The following is a 17,036-nucleotide window of genomic DNA, read 5'->3' as shown; positions in this document are numbered from 1 at the left end:
GCAAACTGACGCTTGCTTTTCAAACCGACGCTTGCTTTTCAAACCGACAAGAGGGACAAGAAAACAGCGGAGAAGTAAAAGGGACGAAACCCTCCTTTTTACGCAACGGTCCAGACATAGACATCAAAACATATTCAATTGCCAGTTACTTTGGGATTAGGGAAGGGATATCTAGATACTTTCCAAGGTTTGACATAATTAAATGTGCTACTTTTAAAGCAAGCAACGATGTTTTCAAATCTGTAATCAAAAAGGTCCGCAAAAACTATCGAAGCATCTCCTGCCGTTGCTACGTAGTTCAAACGTTAACAACAGAATATTTTTCTTAGCGATGCGTTTCATTTTAAAGAAATAATAGCCTACTATTTTTTAAATCAATAAAAACATTTTCTATATCTATAAAAGCATTTAAATTCATATTGGGAGTCATATCGTTACTTTGTTGAGAATGTGGCCATGTAATAAGCGGGATAATGTGCAGCGACTTGGTCATTATGGGGAAAAGAACACCCGGCAGGCTGATCAGGATCCCGACGCGACCCATAATGACCGCCTCGCTGCACATTATCCCTTACTTATTCATTGACTCTGAAAACATCCATTTATTGAATTTCAAACAAATTAATAATAATAATTTGAACATTATATTTTTAAAAGTTGATTACCGTGAACTTTAAGTATAATTCAACTGAAAAACCAATACAAAATTTAAATTAAAAAAATATATACATTTATATCTACATTTAAATGTAATAAACAAAGTAATAAATACCAATAAAGATCAACATATATTTTGGAGCGCACTTCGACAACCTACTAAACATATGTAAATATGATAACTAATGTCAATCACAACCTGTAATGTTTTATTATACTGCTACACGCAGTACTCTTATGGTAACCCCTTATCCAGAAACCGGAAGTAGCTAAGAGGCTAAGGCTTGACGAGGTTAGTGCAAGTTGACTGTACGCTAGAGACCGGAGAATAAAGACACGGCAACTGCTTCCCTTGTAACGTGTTTATATGGATTTATTAAAACAGACTGCAAGTCACAACCTTTACAGTCTATGGTCACAACACAACCTGGCCGAGAGGGCTTTTAGGGAGGGGTGAGAGCGCACGCACGGGAAGGATGTATAACACAAGACAAATTGAGAGCATCATTGCGAGTGGGAATGCAGCAAAAATAATCGTTTTATTTTGATTACGCTGTTGAGTAATTGAGATTAAAATACGATAAATTGCACAGCCCTAGTTCTTTGTGTAGTTTAGCCCCATAAAATAAACCCAGAGCTGCACATCTGTCTTTCTTAATGCTCCTGCTCTCTATTTAAAAAGGGGACCTATCATGCAAAATGCACTTTGTGATGTTTTTTATACATAAATGTGTCCCCGTTGCGTCGGGGAACTCACGCAGCGTCAGAAAATAAAACCCTCTCTCTTTTCCTCAGTACCCAAATCTTTTAAAAACAGGGGTACAACGAACGGATACAGATTTACTAACGATATGACGTAAAATCGGCGGCGGACCTATAGAAAGTTGCTATCAGAAACAATGCCTGACGTGTTTTGGACATAATCTCGTCTTTGTTTACATTAGCAAGCCTTGCTAACACTCAGAGCTAACCTGTACTGGAGAGCACATGTGTTTAAAAAGCAGGAAATAAAAAAGGAACTCACCTTGTGGTAAACCCGCAAGAGAAAAAGCATTTGAACTCCATACTGTTTCAGAAATAATCTTTGATGTGGTTTAGAACAGGATGGCGTTTTATCAATGCAGAATTTAACTTCGGTAGAATTCTGATCAGGCATTAGCTCCGACTCCTCTCTTTTTTTTTTTTTTTAAGCCAAGGACCCAAAATCCGCGTTTCTCTAACAGGGCTTCAAAAGAGGGGTATGAGCAGTATGAGGCATGGCTACAATGGCTGAACTGTTTGGTATTTTAAGCAAAAAACTTCACAGACATGTTCTGTATAGGTATGGCCCTACAATATATTTTTCAAATATAGAATAATAGGTCCACTTTAAGTTATTACACTTAATAGAAAGGTCAAGTTACCAGAAATTGGTCAATTAGACCTTGATGCAGAAATACAATTTTACAAGATCTAAAAAGGAAAATTGAAACATTAAAAGATATTGATCTTATTTTAATATGAAATGTCTGTAATTTGCCCCACTGTAAAAACAGTTCAGCGTATAACAGAGCCTTGCACTCATCAGCCCAGGCTCATCTGACAAGCACAGCTTGCATGTGTCATAATCCTATGCAGCTGCCACTACCGACAGGAGACACCACGACAGGAGCTCGGCAGAACCAAAATAGCCAAAGTTTGAGAAAAATGTTCAGGAAAAAAAACTCCTCGCTGTCCTGTTGTGCTTGTACAATGATTCCTTTTGCAAAGCCACAAAGCCCATTCCTTCGAGGCCTTGCTTGAATGTCAGGGGGGAAATAATTATTTGCTTGCAGTAAAATTCTTACATTTAACTTCAATGCCCTCACTCCCATTTGCTGGCGCCGTCCGGCAGTTATAGAGAATTTGCACTGAAACACGCTAGTTTGACTGCTAGTTGTTTTTCTGCATGCAGTTAAATACTAAACAATGCCAAGCTTCAGTTAAAAAATTGGTTATATTTTTTTTTATCTGATTTCAAGGTAAAAAAGATGTTCAAACCACAACCTGTTACTGCACTCATTGAAATGATGTTACACATCCAAAGTAAAGATGAAAAATTATTGTTTATATCATATTGTTACATTTAAAACCAAAAATGTTTCGACACAGCCTTAACCCCAAGAGCATGACCCTACACTACAGACACAACATTGCAGATTAACAAAACACAACTGCAAGATTATAACGAGGTTGGAGTAAATCGCCTTATAGCTGAAGCCAAGAAAAAAAACAAGCTCTTATTGACATGTAGCCATGATTTCAGTGTATGTTTTACGCTCTGCTCTCACTGCTGCTATGTGCGTCAGCTCCATGGAAACTAGACTGCTCTCCCAGTGGTCATTAAGCCTGAGCATCATTCAATCACAGCAGAACAGGGAAGCCTGGAGGACACAGCAGCACCACTGTGAATTAGAATTGTCATATTTTGTTCTATTTTTACAAAGAAAGCTAAAGGAGCTGTGGAAATCTGTTATACAAACATGTTTTTAGCTACGTGTCCAGTAAAAGATAACAATATTGTTGAAGCAACGTCCCTCAGGTTACCATAAAGTCTCAAAGGACTCATCACACAATGCAGTATGGACAGCTTTATGGCCTCTTGGCACTATTCAACTTTTTTCTTACTCCTCCAAAGTGCTTTTCAGCTTTTTTTGTTTTGACATGAAAGGGCCAGCAGACACAAAGAAGACATGCAGCAGCCGGATTGGAAAGGTGCAACGTCTGACATCTTTTTAGTCACAGCAGGAACACATCTGAGGCTGAGAGAAGTTCGTCTTTTAAGAGGAGCACACTTGATGTTAGCCGCTTTTCGTGAACTGACCAATCATATCACCAAATATGCTGGCTTTCAGAGTACAGAGAAAGCTGATGGTTCAGAACATCACATAGAGCCTTCCTCTTTTTTCACTATATTCAATCAAAGGATTTTCCTGTGTCCGGGGAGCAGGGTTCCCTCTGGAAAATAGATTAAAAGAACTGTAGTGTAAAAAAACTAAAATAACAGCCTTTATTCTCTGCCAGGACAAACTTTATGGAATTGGTGGACCAGGAACTGATGCTTCAAGGCGTTTTAACATTTTAAAATTGCATAGCTGGTTAATGCGAAATGTCAATATACCTTAAACCCAGTGTTTGAATGGCAGAGGAGTTTGTTTCCAACATCCCTAAATAGAAAGAAACCTTTGTTTTCTGTTCTTTTCTTTTTTTTACACCTGTGTAGACACCTTTACCATACACAATCTGTAGTACGACCATAAAAAAGAACAAAAACCCAACAAACATGTAGGGATGGGCAATACGGTTTTAATTAAATTTCAAAATATTCATATTTATGCCAATATCAGTATGTAGGAAAATGCGGTAAATTGCATTGGTGTAAAAACCTACTAAAAACACAAAGATATGAGCCCTCAAAGCCAGTGGTGCTAAAATGTTATTTGTTGGAAAATGAATTAATTTCAATGCAGTAAATATATGGATGGTTTTACAGGTGCTTCACAAAATAAAACACTATAGTTAAAGCCTTAAATCCCGGAAAAATTCACGATTTCTAGGAAGAAAAACAACCTTAAAAAAACATTAAAATTAATATAGGCAACACTTGATACAGTCCTAAGAAAGCTTTTTAAAGCCTCTGAATGTTTAGCAGAATCAGAGGCTTGTATACAGCCAAAATATTTATTTTGTTTTATGTTTCATTAGTTTTACCAAAATAACTTGATTTAAAAATTGTATTTAAAATAACATTTCCAAAGAAATAAATCCTTCGAATCTGCCTATTCACTTTCTGTTTGAATGTGAAGGGTTAAATGAAAGAAGCTCGTCTCTGTGAGTTACTGTGAAGACGGGAGAGCTTGGTGGTCTTGCTGTAAATTCACAGAGTGTCCGCTATAGTAACTGAACGAGAGAGTAATGTTAAATGACAGTACAATTGACCAATCATATCTTCCCTCTAAATGGGTGGGTTTTATTATCGTGGACTTTATGACAAGTTCCGACCCCTGTGAAGCTTTTCTTGTTTCCATAGCAACAACAACTTCCTGTCAACAGCGTAAATTCGCCTTCAAAATAAAAGCATGCCAAATTACACTTAAGACATACAACTGCAACTAAAAGTAACACACACAATGCAATATCCTTTTCAATTTCAAAGAACACAAATTGGTTTATTTACAGGTGTTGTTGTGTGGTAGAGGTAGGGCTTCTCAATTAATCGTATTTTAATCGCAATTACTATTTTGGCTTGCAACGGTTATAAAAACAACATAATCGAAATAAGGATTATTTATTTATTTTAAAAGATATATAATTGGTTTTTCAGTTGAATTATACTTAAAGTTCAGGGTAATCAACTGTTAAAAACATACTGTTCACATTTTTTTTTCAATAAATGGATGTTTTCAAAGTAAATGGATAATCGTTTTTAATAATCGTGATATCAATTATTAACCCAAATTATCGAAATTATGATTTTTGATTGATGCGTTTTGCACCCTGGGCCGTTGTTTTTATATTCCGCTGAAGTATAGGCTGTGACGTGATAACTCTTTTTTCTTTTTTTTGGTTCAGAGGTAGGGTTGGGAACCGAAACTCGGTTCCAGATGAGAACCGATAAGAAAATGCTGGGTACCCATACAAAATACACAATTTTGGTTCTGCTTAACGGTTCCTAAATGCGGTAGACCCTGTATTCCACCGGGTCCGTCTGCGCCGGGGTGACCCGGTGGAATACAGGGTAAGGGCGGACTGGCCATCTGTGTGTTCTGGAGAATCACAGAACGGCCGGTCGTCAGCGGGCCGTTGACGGCTGGCTCGGTACGCTGACGGCCGTCACCGCCCTTAATTTTTTTAAACGGCATCATGTAAGTTGCGCTGACAGGCAACAGAGGTCCACAGTTGCCCCACATCGAGGCTCCCCCCCACCCTCCCGTAGACAGTTCACAAGCTCAGTCACTTCATAATACCAAAGATGGATCGCGGTAAACGCTCTAAAGTGAGGCTCCACTACACTAAAAAAGAAAAAGACAAGGCAAAGTGTAATCCCTGTTAATAGCTTGCCACAGGCATTGCTCAGTTAAAATAAAGCACAGCTATTGTGTAATACATTTGTATTGCATGTATTTTTTTTTATTTGTAAAAATGTCAGTTAAAGCTTAAAAGAATAAAGATATTTGTGTTATCTAAACGTTTGACCTCTTTCTTTTATAATTTTGGAATCGAAACAGGGAATCGATAAGAACCGGAATCGATAAGCAGAACCGGAATCGGAACATTTCAAACAATACCCATCCCTAGTCAGAGGGCCTAGGTATAAAAGTCACGGCTCGCCACTGGCTCTGACAGAGGCAATTTCATCTTCAGGGAAGCAGCAGAAGCCATAGACTTGTCCATGATCCGCTCTGGGTTTTAGACCATGACCCTTGGCTTCTCTACACAAAACAACCATCCCTTCACTATCACAAGCAGCCAGCCAGCTAAACCCAGTGTATGTCTGAAATACAAAAGGGGCTAACAATAGCAATGAAAGGAAACCGTTTTAAAAAGCATGCTGAACAGCAATCAATAAACATATTGACAGATATCTGGAAGAAATGTATGGAGTGCGGGGTACATTCCATTAAAACTCATGCAATAACCCTTTAAACTAACAGCTGGGAAGTGTTTGATACGTTTAGAAACGGGATCAAACCTTGTAGGTTTCAAGGCGTGCAGTATTTCCATGGTGCAAACGATGATGCCTTACCATAGTTTGAATAAACTATGTCTCCATAAATCCTGCAGTTCAGCCAACACTGTAGAGATTGCTCTGAATTACAGCAATATGTGGGCAAATCAACAAAGTGGAGTCCCTTGTTAAATGAAATAATAGCAAATAGCCCTATTATTATGCTACGATATCAGCTAAAAGCTAAAAGCCGATGATTTCCCTGACCCTCAATCCCCAAAAAGATGCAACAGCACGTCATGACATCAATTCAAAGGATATTGATTGCTCTCCCAATTGCAGGTGATGAACTGCTGTGACAGTTAGGGGTACATAATCATAATTGTTTCAATAATTGCCTTCGTTTTCAGCACCACATACCATTTGCACAAACAAGTTGTGATCTGCTGACCTTTCTACGCCACCTCTTACACGAGGACACAGAAGCAAGAAACATAGCCTCCATATCAGTGTCCATTGCAAATCAGTAGCACATCCTGATAGGATGGTTTCATTAGTGAAACAAATGAATCAAACACTTGCTGTGCAATTATCCGTCTCTTGGTGGATGGAGGTCATTAGGACTTTATGAGTGATTGTAGCCCATAAATAAAGTAAACAGCATATTCCATACAGCAGACAGCAAGTGACTCTGCATGACTCCCTTTCTCAACTCATCACAAGATGATGTGTACATGTTGAAAAGATGAAGGTATGATTGAGCATAAGATGAAGTTGTCAAATTCCTTTCATTAATTAAAGTGGCTAGAAGAGAAACATTTTACCACACTGCATACACGTTACACGGTGAAAAAAGGAGATAATTGAATTATTCAGGATGCATAAGATCCATAGTTAGGCCTTCATATATATATTTTACCCACAAACTGGGACATAGGACCACCAGGGCTTTCCAAACAAAACAACACTAAGGTGTTAAATGACATTCTTAGCAGTAGAGTCCACAGAGAAGAACTTAAATGCGCCAAAGAAAACAACAGTTGTTTCTCTAAGTCTGGTTGCATCTGAGGTGGTCTGTGAGGATAAAACCCTGGTGAGTGTTCAGTAAGAGCAGATAGGGTTGCCAAATGTTTACACATTTCAGCAAGTTATTTGCATTGTCTGCTGGGAGACAATCAGAACGCTATTCCCTCCCAGCAGGATTACAAAGATAAGATAGAGCCTAAATGGATTTTACACTCCTCTAACAATGACTTATCTACAAAAGCCAAACTTTATGAGCCATTATTCAAAAGTGCTGACAACTTCTAGGAGCTAATAAGGAGGAAGTGGTAAAATGATATAGCAGCTGTTTGGCTAAACTTGTACAGGTTAGTGCAAAGTAAAATTAAAAGTAAGACTACCAATTACATATATGAGATTGATATCTCTAAGTGAGGGCTGCCAACTTTGAGAAAGATAAGTTCTGGCCACAGCCAGTGCGTCGGAGAAATTAGTTTTGAATAAACAGATATTTCCAGAGAAGGGGACCCCATAATTAGTAATTTGAGACTCTCTCTGCGTGTGGGTCCCAGTCCAATTCTCTGGAATCAATCAAAGCTCCCAAAGGAACTCCCAGGTCCCCTTAATCTCCTGGTTTTATTACTTTCCAGACAGTCAGCCTGTTTCACCCTACCCCCATCTCTCTCTTTTGTAGTGATCTCTGGCAAAGCCAAGGAGGGGCTTTTTTCCTCTCTCTCATTCTTTCTCCCTCTCTATCTTTCTCCCCTTCCACTACTGCAAAGCGCTTTTCATGCAGGAGAGGGTCTTTCATCAGGCTCCACACGCAAGAGAGCCCAGCAGCTAGCACAGGCCTGTCACTCCAAGGCCTGTCTTCAATGCACATTCATTCTTTTTAAAATAAACAACAAGCTTTCAAAAAGGCACATGGACACACACACACACACAAATGTTTTGCATATCACGAGAATGATTGAAAAAACTGGGCCAAGTAGCAAAAAAAGTGAGTTATATTTACAATTTTCCAGACCACACGCTGTTGTGTTTGATGAAGTCTAACAGTTTAAATTATAAAGATGTGACTTAGTCACGATGGGATATGTGATATGAGCTGTAGCTGTGCACTCCAATGCCTGTTGGAAAGACATTTTCTTTTCATTGCTGGCCAATTTATCTCAGGCACTCCTGCCATGGTCCTTACAACATATCGTGGTGAGTTAGACTGAAACATACACTCAAAATCAATACCTCTAATATCAAGAAATAATGTATAATATTACTGAAATATCTTAATACAGAATATCACCAGGTGAAATAAGGCAGAGACTGCAGTGCAGTGATCTCACTTCAAAACAATTAACAGGAGCAAATTAATTGGGGTCTGTTTATCCGTCAGCTAAACATGTATTGACGCCCAGGTAATGAGATGTCTGTTGGACTGATGATGCTAGCAGCTTATTACCTGACAGTGAGCTCTAATGACTAATGGATTTTTTTAAATATTCAAGTTCCTGCCATCATTTGCATAACCATGACCACAGATCCATTTAAAACACAGGTAGATGCAACACCTTAATTCAAACAAAACGTGTTGTGTAGCCTTTTAAATAGAAATGCAACACAATGTACCCAATACATATTTGTGAAACAACTAAACGGCATGAATCATTTGAATGACAAACAAACCAATCAGAAGATCTGCCTCAACAGCCTGTATGAAAAGACAAAAGGAAGGAGTGGAAAAAGCGTGTTGCTTTACTTCTTTAAACAGGGATGGCCTGAGAGTAAATAGAGTGTAGGCTATGCTATGGAAAAGTAGCCTACTTTTAAAGTTGTGTAAATGGTGAAGGAGTAGCTGACCTAAACACAGCAGAATTAGCTACCTAGCTCCACGTCTGGTTTTCACAGTCAGCAGCATTCCGTGTGTTTCTTTTTGTACAACTCGTGATGCAATTTCATAAGTTTCTTTAATCGAGGCGTTAAGAAGCAGACATCTACAGAAGAATAACAGTGTATTTAAGACATTTACCTTTGTCGACATGCTTTGCCGCGGTGGTCTCCGTGTAGAGAAAGGTGAGACAGAGGAGAGAGAGGAGCGACAGAGCTCCCCGCTCGGCCATCACTTTTCACGAATAAATCTTTGCAGGCTTCAGGAACCTCGGAGAAGCTTCAAAAAAACGAAATCCTTAAAATCCCCGGCCACTCATTCAAATGCACAAGCGGAAAAAAGTTCAAAGTCCTAAAATGTGCATAAACATCCGGAGCCAGGTACTTTTAAAAGTGGCCGGATGAAACATGTAGCTGGAAAGAGAGAGCCGCAGGTTAGAGAGACTGTTTTCTCAACTTGGTCGAGGCAGAGGTCGGTGAAAAAACACTGAAATCAATCCATTACTACGGAGGTGCAGCGCAAGGACGAAACGTTTTGCGGGCGACTGAGCATCAACGCGCCGACTTCACTACTCCAATATATGTCAAGCGCCGAAAAGACTAGAATTAGCTGGTGGTGGAAAAGATAGGATCCAACCAGAAGGAGAAATCTCCGCCGCGGCCACCTCACTGCTCACGGTCGGGACGTAAGAGAGCAGCGTGTTGAAGGGCTGGATCTCTCCACCGGCTTCCCGGAAAACAGGGTGTGGAGTCACACGGAAGTTTGGATCCTGTGTGTGCTCAGGCAAAAAACAAAATATGGTTTGGGATTTCATTCAAAAACAACCACTCAGCTTCACACAGCTTCACTAAAAGTATGCGCAAATTCAACATCTTTCACATCATAAATAACAAGTGAGTTAAATAACATTTTGATACAAATTAGTATTACCTTTTTTTTTTTTAAGTTTACCGAATTAATGCTCAGTTTAAGGTACAAAGCTAGCATTATATAGCTATGTATGTGTATAAACCCTTAGTCTACTCTTCTTCTGAAAACATTTCCAGATCATCAAAATACTCTTGTACCCAATTTAAAATACTAATAATCTGACATGACAATAAATAAATTTCACAACCTATGTTCACATAATAAGGTTTATAACTCCAAGATGGCGGCCAGGAGGGATCATTACTGATAGGCTATGAATGATGAAATAAATTACGAAATCACAAGACAGTAATTATTTTTTAAAACATATTTAAACAAACTAAACATTTTGGGTAGTAGTAGCTAAGACAAGTAGCCAAGTGAAAAGTTACGTAATCTTTTTTGTTCCTGAAAAAAAGACAGCGATTGGTTTAGCTAGCCTAGGCTATGTATATTTAAGGGAACATTTATTTGTATGAAAAGTTACAGTCTATGATTGTAATGTTCTTAATCATAAATGTCAAACTTAGAAAAAAAACTCAAATGTAAAAGTATTGATTATACTGGCACAGTCGCCTAGGGCTATATGGGAGAAACTCCAAGAACAAGCTAACTGGCTGCCGAGAGAAACAGAAGTAAGTTGAACTGAAACTGAACTGAAATATCTTTTTTCTTGTCTGCAGTCAAAGATTAATTAGGATTAGGACTGTGATGTGTATACCAATTCCCTTTCCTAAAAACAGCGTAGGGTAAAGGGACAGTTGTTTGCTAACAGCTTAGTGATAGCCTTCCTTTAGAAGCTAATGCTAAAGACTTGAAGCCGTAAAGTTTTCCGGCCTCTATGGTCAAACAATGCAAGTTAATCTCTTTACATTTTTGCCAATAAACTATGGACTCTTAACATGCATGGACTGAGATTCAGCTAAAAAACAGTAAACCATGATCTTAAATCATGCAACAAGAGTCCTCTATTTTCAGAGATTGTGAGTTTAATATCAATTAATCTAGTGAACCAACATCTGGTACTGCATACTCCTGTGAATACAAAGCTAGATTTAGAACAGCGAGGGATGCAGAGATACTTCCCTGCTCATTCAATGGGGAAATGTGTTCCTGTGTCTTCACAGGCTACAAGGCGTAGAGGCCAACATCTGTAATTTGAGTCTAAAAGATTATGTCACATGGCTGGAAATCAGGAGATAGGATTAAGTCCCTTAAATTAGATCAAGTTGCTTAAAATAATCTGGGAGTTGGTGTATATTATCATAACATGGGAGATGAAGGAGAGGATGAAGTCAATATCCTTATTTTGTTAGAATAGGGAATTGAAAGATTCAACCTGGGAGAAGAATTTGACATTTATATCCTTTCACATTTTGAAGAAGGCTGTGTGTGTCTTGGTAAAAGAAGTGAATGCTTGTTTGTACATAAAAAGAGCATGATTATGAAAGCAAATAATTATTGTGTTGTATTCCCCTTCAGTTTGTGACTAGGCTTAAGGGAGAAGGATAACAGGAACGATTGCCTATTTGGAAACAATTTTCTACCACTGCTGTATCACCCAATAAAACAATGTATTTCATTCAGAGACATGGAATAGCTCCCCCTTCTGGTTTAAGAAAAACCATGACAAATTAATCAAGAAAATGTGCCCCGATGGGCATGATAGTTCCTCTTTTTGTTTGGTTTCTCTGTGGCTTTCTTTGACCTTTTTTCATTTGAACTGTCAAACATACACTTTTCACTCTCAATTTATGATACTTTCTTTCAGCTTCACTGATTGCATAGTGTGCCTCAAGGCACACCTCTTGGGCCAACCATTTGTTTCCCTCTATTATACATCTGTCATATGATTTCTTAGCTGTTTTTATACTGTTACACATATAGCCATATCTCTTGGGATGAGATGATTCCTCTAGTGAATTTTGATTATTACTCTTAAGTTGCTTTCAAGGACAAGATATCTGAGAAATTATTTCAACTCAGTTCATACAAAGTTGGTGTCCTTGTCATTGACCCTGAACTCATCTCAAGGAAACCAAGACACACAGCACCACGTAGTTCAGAACTGGGGAGGAGAACGCATGATTCAATGTGTCATCCATGTCTGTCATGCTTCAAAGTGGGCAGTAGGGGGCAAACAAGCGAATTCCCAGTAAGTAAATTCAAGTTAAAACAGAACATTACATTATTCATAAACCAATTTAGTATTAACTACATGCAAATCATTACACTTTTGGATTCACAATTTCAATGCTGAGGAACATGACTGGTTCAGTCAGGGGTTTACCTTTTTAAGAACATCTTATCTTCTGATGATGTTACACTAATAGCTAAAAAAAAGTATGTGTTGTAAAAATAAAAGCAAATCATGTACTAGTGAAACATTTAGCAGATATTTACAATATTGTGTTTTACAGCACGATTGCACGGGATAAGTCACTGTAGAGTTTCTCGATGTTGCATAAATGCATGAGATTCAGATAATGGCACATTGAAAATATACAGAAAAGACAGCATACAGTGCAGTCTGACAGAGTATCATGGTTTTGGCTTGTAGCTATAGGTTTACATGACCCTCCATTATAATTTAATGGCCAACATTTGTTCTTCTTAGACATAACCCCAGTTCGCTGATATGAAACCATAGCATTTATTTCAACACTACATGAAACCCCACCACAGCTTTTTACAATATGCTCTGCTCTTTTTAATGAAGCAATATATTCCGCAGCAGACCTGCCTGTTGAAGTCAGTTCACATCCACGAGCCAATTATATTATCTACATCCAACCAGCTGGGCTCAAACTTGCTTCTAATTCTTTAACAGTTTTTTTTCCCCCACAGCTTGTTGCTCTGTATTCCCGGAAAATCTTTCTCCCAGATTAAAGAACAAGGTCATACCAAATCTCACATCTCCAACATTAAAGAGATTCACATCATGAATCAAGTAATGGCAACCGTGCAGTTGAGGAAATGGCCATTAGATTACTGCACGGAAACGAGAGTGGATTAACTTGCACTTGCAGCTGTTAAGCGTAATATTTCAAACGTTTCACAATATTTTTAACGCTTTTATAAGCAGCAACCATAGTCAGTGTAATACATTCAGACATCATAAGGTTGCAGCATGGCTGTGTGTGCGTTGAATGAGCATGTTTCTGGAGGATTGCGAGGAATTACAAGTACAGTATGTTGTTGCCATTAGTTGAGTGTGGAAAAAGGAAAAAGTGCAGCCTGTACTAATTTAGGGGGAATGTACTTGAACACTATATACATATAGACAGTGTAAATCTCTTTTAACTATTTTATATAATGACTAATTAGATGCCATATTATTGATTCATTAAACCCCTGTCTTAAAATGCACCACTCAATATCCAATAATATCACCAAATCAGCTATTCTGTTCTAATGACTCGGTGGATTATCAATACTGGCAATGAGTTCAATGTGACCCTGATGCTGATCCTGATTTTATTTAGACCCAGATTAAGAAGCAGAACGCTCATCCGGATGAACTGTCCTTATCATGGCATTTGGTGCATCTTGAGGATTATATTCACTCAGAATAAAATAGCACCGAATCCACAGAACACAAAAGTGCAGAGCGGAGTTAAATTACAATTACAATGCTTGAATTACAATGTTCAATTATGAAACCATTAATTAAATTGGACTGTTTTGGTAAACCCATAGAAGGTAGCTGTGGTGACTTGATGTGTGTCTTCCTGTGTGTTGTTATGGCCTGTGTCTATGGCTGTGTATTTGAATGTAACACTATGTTTAAATCATATTAGCCCCAAGTAAAAGGATGACATTTCAATCCTGAGCCAGCACAGATATTTCCTCTTATCTAGCACCATTTTGACTGGCATGCATGGATGTGTATTTGTGTGACAGTTATTCACCCACGGAGACAAACAGCTGCTGTGTACCTGGCCCAAACCCGGGGCTAAAGATGGCAGCACTGCAGCACATGGCCTCCCAGAGCATTCTCACCTGCCTCTGCTCAACACACAACTTGCTTGAGCAGGAAGCAGCCGGTGTGTGCTCAGGGACCCCCGACATACATGTGCTTGCCTGGGCACATTTTCAGAGCCTGGCACAGCACACCTCACACATGTCAGCACTTTCTTTGCCTGTCTCCACTCTTTTCCTGGATGCTAATCATTGTTCTAATTGCCTCCCAGTGTGCTGCTGAAATATTGCAGCTCACAACCTGCTGAAATCAGTGGCTTGATTGACGTTAGAAGTCATGGAAGGTGCAAGGATGGAAAGATTAATAACCTCAAAAACTGGGATCTATGACAGTCAGAGCTCTTATTAGTTCAGGTAATGGTGTGGATTTTGTTATTACCTACAAATCCACACTACTGACCACTGTCTGGAAGTTTGCTCTCAATGGAGCGGATTTAATGTCAAATCCTCTCGAAGGGTATTGGACTCTAAGTTTGAATTATAGCCACGAGTTGGGTGAAGCAGGAAATTGAGATAATTTGATCAACAAAAGTCTGCTAAGTGTTTTGGGGTCATATACGAGTTTTCCAGTAAAATGCCTTTGTTGGCCAGTAACCAGATTATAAACCAGTGCTAAAATGTTGTTTTCATAGACTGTGGAAAGTGGAAATAAAGAAAAGGGGAAATAAATGTGCAAATAAAAACAAAGAAAAAACTAAAAGATACTAAAAGCTTACAATTAAAGTAAGAGCATGAAGCATGCAAGTGAGTATGAATAATGTGCTAAAACAGATTCATATCATTAATGATGAAATATGAGAAAAAGAGCTTTAATCAGATTTGATTTAGTTACTGATAGGATAACTTTCATACCTTTTGATCAGATGACATAAATTGTGCAAATGTGCTCGCCATATGGGAGAGAGACAAATTAAGTAAAACTATATAAACACTTAGGTAACCTAAGTAGAAACCAGGCAAAAAATGTGGGTCATAGGTTCAAAGTTCAAGGTTCTTTATTGTCAAACTAACTTAGCTAAAGAGTAATTATGTCGTTGAAAATCTTAGGTCACTTCTCCAACAATGCAACAATAAAATCATATTAAGTGAAGTGCAGCAATGTTAGAGGTCTGACAATCATCACCTTCATATGAGTTTTAAAAGCCACATGAGTGCCAAAAAGGCCAAGTTCTTGTGACCGAAGTGCAGCTGCACCTCTGAAAAACTTCAAAATTATTTCTTCTGTCAAGGGGAACAGTCAGCCGTGACACGGGTGTATTTTACCCACAGACTTTGCAACATGAATTGTAAATATGCAGCAGCGAGTGAGGAAAATGTTGACAGCCAATGTAGCCCACCCTGTTTGCAATGTTGATGTTCTTACATCAAAGTTGTTTCTCATGAGAAGCTTACATTATATCTATCTCCTGCAGGTCTTTTGGGACCACACAAACTACATATATTATGCAGTATGTAGTATTAAACTTACATGTTCAATAAATATAGTTGATGGAATGATGCAGCTTTGATACATCCTACATACCTGATTGTATGCTTGTCTACAAGCACCAAACACTTAAATAAACCCCTCCAATATGTGCAGATTTATTTGCACAAGCTTTCTTTTGTGATGTTTTTTTCTCATTAGTTGGTTGAGTCTGTTTAAGCAGACTAAAGAGAAAGAGTGTGTCAGTGTGATAGTTTTTGTTTCTGGGCTTTTATCTCTCCAGGAAAGACACACCACTCTTCTTTTTAAAGGTTAGTCAGTGACAATAGCGTACAGGTGGCTTGAAATGTCAATGCTTTCTAATGAAGGGCGTAGAAATTCAAATCAAAGCCATTATGCCGAGCAGCTCTTGGTTGGCTAAACCTCTTCACCCTGCTACAGTTCACAGGCACAATCCTGTCTTTATGCTTATTTCACAGGCAGGCGTGAGTGATTTTATCTTCGGTTCATTTGCTGAATATGAACACTTTCTGCACTCCAGAGTCATGTACATTCAAGCGCAAGACTTGAAAGAGAAAAAGGCATTTACAGGGAGATATTAGATTGAAGGGAGGTGCAATTTGTCAAAACTGGCATTTCAATTGAATTTGACAGTGGAAAATAATGTGGTCTCAAGAGTTCTCTGCCCATATTCCTCTCCTCTCTCTCAAGACTCCATCTTGTGAACGCAGAGCCTTCGTAACATCCCAGCAGGAGCTCGCTGCTTGGCTACCAAACGAAGCGGCGTAAACACGGGCTTCAAAACGGGCTTCAAAACGAATACTCGATGCTGTGTGGACTTTGCCATGGTACCCCTCTTTGAGTTATATCCTATGATATATTTTAAAGAGGGCAACTGTAGAGGCACATTCATCTTTTTCAAATTTTCTAGCGTAAATATTTGTTGGAAACCTACAGTTTCATTTAAGTTCTGAATATGCTGCCCTACTTTTGACAGCGAGGAGTGAAGTCTGTAAAAATGATGAGACATACAACCCTCCACAATTCACTGTGTTGTACAGAACCCGATATATTTGGCCTGCCCATGTTGACACCCTCTTGTCTCCAGATGGAGTTGGTACGTTTTTATCCTGCTGCCCTGAATGGATGGCTTTCTATCGCTCGTAATGAGCACCATAGAGATGAGGTGAAGTCACTTAAGGGGCTGTCTGGGCAACACATGCAGCCTTCCCAAGATGTACGACCGCAAGCTGCCTGGCTCACCTCCCACCCCCACCCCTCCAGACCCAGCTCTTGTGGTTAAGGGCCTCCTTCCTGCCAGAGGAGGTCGACTGTTGTTGTTGGAATTGCCATGGCCACTTAAAGAGGCTCTCTCAATCAACAGGGACTGCAACTCCTTAAATGGGGCTCGGGGATCAAAATACAAAACAAGGAGCAGCACCTAATCTTGCATGCTCCACACCGTCTCAGTGCAGAAACGCTTTCAATTT

General features: G+C 38.9%; 1 protein-coding gene across 17 annotated transcripts in view; it reads right to left on the bottom strand.

The window, feature by feature from the left end:
• Positions 1 to 9,973, bottom strand: part of neo1a (neogenin 1a) — a 167,547-nt gene extending 157,574 nt beyond the window's left edge. For 8 of the 17 annotated variants that reach the window (XM_079664393.1, XM_079664405.1, XM_079664396.1 and 5 more), the window contains exon 1: positions 9,372 to 9,973. Coding sequence is in view for 3 of the 17 variants with exons in the window: in XM_079664402.1 (XP_079520528.1) it covers positions 9,372 to 9,462 (91 nt within the window). In the remaining 14 variants the exon portion in view is untranslated. The remainder of the gene's footprint in view (positions 1 to 9,371) is intronic. The other 9 variants (XM_079664395.1, XM_079664403.1, XM_079664404.1 and 6 more) reach the window with 2 other exon arrangements.
• Between the last annotated feature and the right edge of the window lie 7,063 nt (positions 9,974 to 17,036).

This window comes from Notothenia rossii, assembly GCF_949606895.1.
Source record: "Notothenia rossii genome assembly, chromosome: 2".
In the NCBI taxonomy this organism is placed as follows: domain Eukaryota; kingdom Metazoa; phylum Chordata; class Actinopteri; order Perciformes; family Nototheniidae; genus Notothenia; species Notothenia rossii.
This window is presented reverse-complemented; position numbering and strand designations above follow the sequence as displayed.